Source organism: Merops nubicus, unplaced genomic scaffold (assembly GCF_000691845.1).
Source record: "Merops nubicus isolate BGI_N331 unplaced genomic scaffold, ASM69184v1 scaffold7138, whole genome shotgun sequence".
Classification (NCBI taxonomy): domain Eukaryota; kingdom Metazoa; phylum Chordata; class Aves; order Coraciiformes; family Meropidae; genus Merops; species Merops nubicus.
Window position 1 is genome coordinate 28714 of NW_008623564.1, and position 2593 is coordinate 31306.

Here is a 2593-nt window from a genome sequence, read left to right on the forward strand (position 1 = left end):
GAGCTTTAAGAATGGATTTCTGTATCTGATCCTTTAGCCTTAGCATCACCTTTGTGGTAAGCACCCAAATTCTCCTGCTGCTGAGATTTCATATTTTCTTTTATTCTCACCTAAAACTCCTCTTTGAGCTGTTTTTGTGATCCCAGAATTTGAAATTCCCACCTTCAAACTCAATCTATAACTATGCCAAAAATAACCACACATCTGGATTAATTGTGCCTTCTGCATCTAGTAATTTCTTCCTCAATTTGCTGTCCACATCACATCCAGGGTTTCCTAATGCCAATGGGCACACAGATATACACAGAGAAGCCCCAATTTCTCTTCTAAAAGGCAGGAAGACCTCAAAACTCAGCCACTCCCCACCAATTTTCCCAACATAAATCCACAATGAAGTCACCTGCTTCTAAGCAGAGGACAACGTTAACAGTTGACTGATTCAACTTTGAGCAAGCCAAAATGATTAGGGTTTTTTTTTTGCTGGAATGCTCCTTAGGCAAGAAACTGGTTGTTTCCTCATGTACTTACTGGAATTTTTTCCCTGCCAGCTGAGGGAAAATATGCAAATTATATCACTTTTTTCCTAAACAAGCGTCTGGAGGCTTTATCAGAAACTACCTGTCACCCAGAGGTATGAACAGAACCTGTGCTGCCCATAATGTTCATTATTTCTTCCTCTCCAGAACACCAGCAGCAGAGGGAATGTTCAACTACCTCCGGAAACGCTTCACCAGCCACCTCCGAGAGCGCAGCCGGCGGAGAGCCAGGCTTGTCTCCAAAGATGGGAGGTGTAACATAGAGTTTGGCAACGTGGAGCAGTCAAGGTTTGTCTTCTTGATTGATATATGGACCACTATCCTGGATCTCAGATGGAGATACAAAATGACTATCTTCATTTCAGCCTTCTTAGGCAGCTGGTTTCTGTTTGGTCTGCTCTGGTACGTTGTGGCTTACATCCACAAAGACCTCCCAGAATTCAATCCCTCCATAAATCACACCCCATGCGTTGAAAACATCAACGGCCTGACTTCAGCTTTCCTCTTCTCCTTGGAGACCCAAGTAACCATTGGTTATGGCTTCAGGTGTGTCACGGAACAATGTGCCACTGCCATCTTCCTGCTCATCTTCCAGTCCATCCTGGGGGTGATCATCAACTCTTTTATGTGTGGTGCCATCTTGGCCAAGATATCAAGGTCCAAAAACCGGGCAAAGACCATCACCTTCAGCAAGAACGCTGTCATCAGCAAACGTGGTGGGAAGCTCTGCCTCCTTATTCGGGTGGCAAACCTCAGGAAGAGCCTGCTGATTGGGAGCCACATCTATGGGAAGCTTCTGAAGACCACCATCACCCCAGAAGGGGAAACGATCATTTTGGACCAGGTCAACATAGAGTTTATAGTGGATGCTGGCAATGAGAATCTCTTCTTCATTTCCCCGTTAACTATTTATCATATCATAGACAAGAACAGCCCGTTCTTCCACATGGCAGCAGAAACCATTCTGCAGCAAGATTTTGAACTGGTGGTATTTTTAGATGGCACTGTTGAAGCCACCAGTGCTACCTGTCAAGTGAGGACATCCTACATCCCAGAAGAGGTGCTCTGGGGTTATCGCTTTGCTCCCATTGTGTCCAAGACCAAAGAAGGGAAATACAGAGTAGACTTCCAGAACTTCAGCAAGACAGTGGCTGTGGACACTCCCCACTGTGCCTTCTGTCTCTACAATGAGAAAGAAGCTAAAGCCAAAGAGAAGAAAGGTTTTGACAATCCTGGTTTTGTCTTGTCAGAAGTTAGTGAAACCAGCGACACAAAAATGTAGTTCCAGGTAGTTGTGGGACTGTCTTTTTTTCCCCATCATGAATTCAATCTTGAGAGGATTAATAACTTAGTAGAACAAAAAAGCAGCACAGGTTTTGAGTTTACTCAAAACCAGCATTTATCTTCTCAAAAGCCTCAAATCGAAGAGGAATGGAATACCAGTGATCTCCGGGACACTGTTTAACTACACTATATATATATATATATATCATAGAATTTCTATTTTTATACCTACAGGACATTTTATGAAGCTGCTATGTTGGAATGTCCAACTCACCTAAGTTCCCAGAGGCATGCAAGTCTGCTAAAAAGCCTGGAAAGATAGAGAGGAACTCTAGGACATGTTAAAGAGACAGCTGTTGGAATGAGAAGATGAAGAGGAAAGGCAGAAAGCAAAGCTAAAGAAACCTAAGGGCCTTAGGAGCCAAAAACCCTCAAAACCTGAATGTTTCTGGTTACCAAAGCCCTCTGTGAACACAGACTCCCTGGCTGCAGAATGCTTGAGCACTTTTGAAGATTTTGGAACAATTCCTTCATTCACTGAGGCTGCAATATCTGGAGAAATGGAGCATTAAGAGATGATATGTGCTTAGGAAGCTAGAAAAGACAAAGCTTGGGCCATCCTGCTGCCCCTAGAACTCTGTAAAATACTCCTGTGAAAGCCTTTGACTCGTTTCAGGGAAAATTAGCCAAATAGAAAAAAGGAAATAACAAGGAGAAGCAGAGACCCGCAATGGGAGAAGATGAATTTTGCAGCTTATTCCTGTCTCACCCTT

The 2593-nt window shown here is 43.5% G+C and overlaps 1 protein-coding gene across 1 annotated transcript; it reads left to right on the forward strand.

Annotated features, from left to right (window-relative positions):
* Positions 1–702: 702 nt before the first annotated feature.
* Positions 703–1818, forward strand: KCNJ1 (potassium inwardly-rectifying channel, subfamily J, member 1). The gene has a single exon (XM_008945107.1). The coding sequence runs from the start codon at positions 703–705 to the stop codon at positions 1816–1818; it is 1116 nt and encodes a 371-aa protein (XP_008943355.1).
* Positions 1819–2593: the final 775 nt, after the last annotated feature.

What these genes read in the sequence shown, in the direction of transcription:
- KCNJ1 (XM_008945107.1), top strand. Translation starts at nt 703, where the DNA reads ATGTTCAACTACCTCCGGAAACGCTTCACCAGCCACCTCCGAGAGCGC.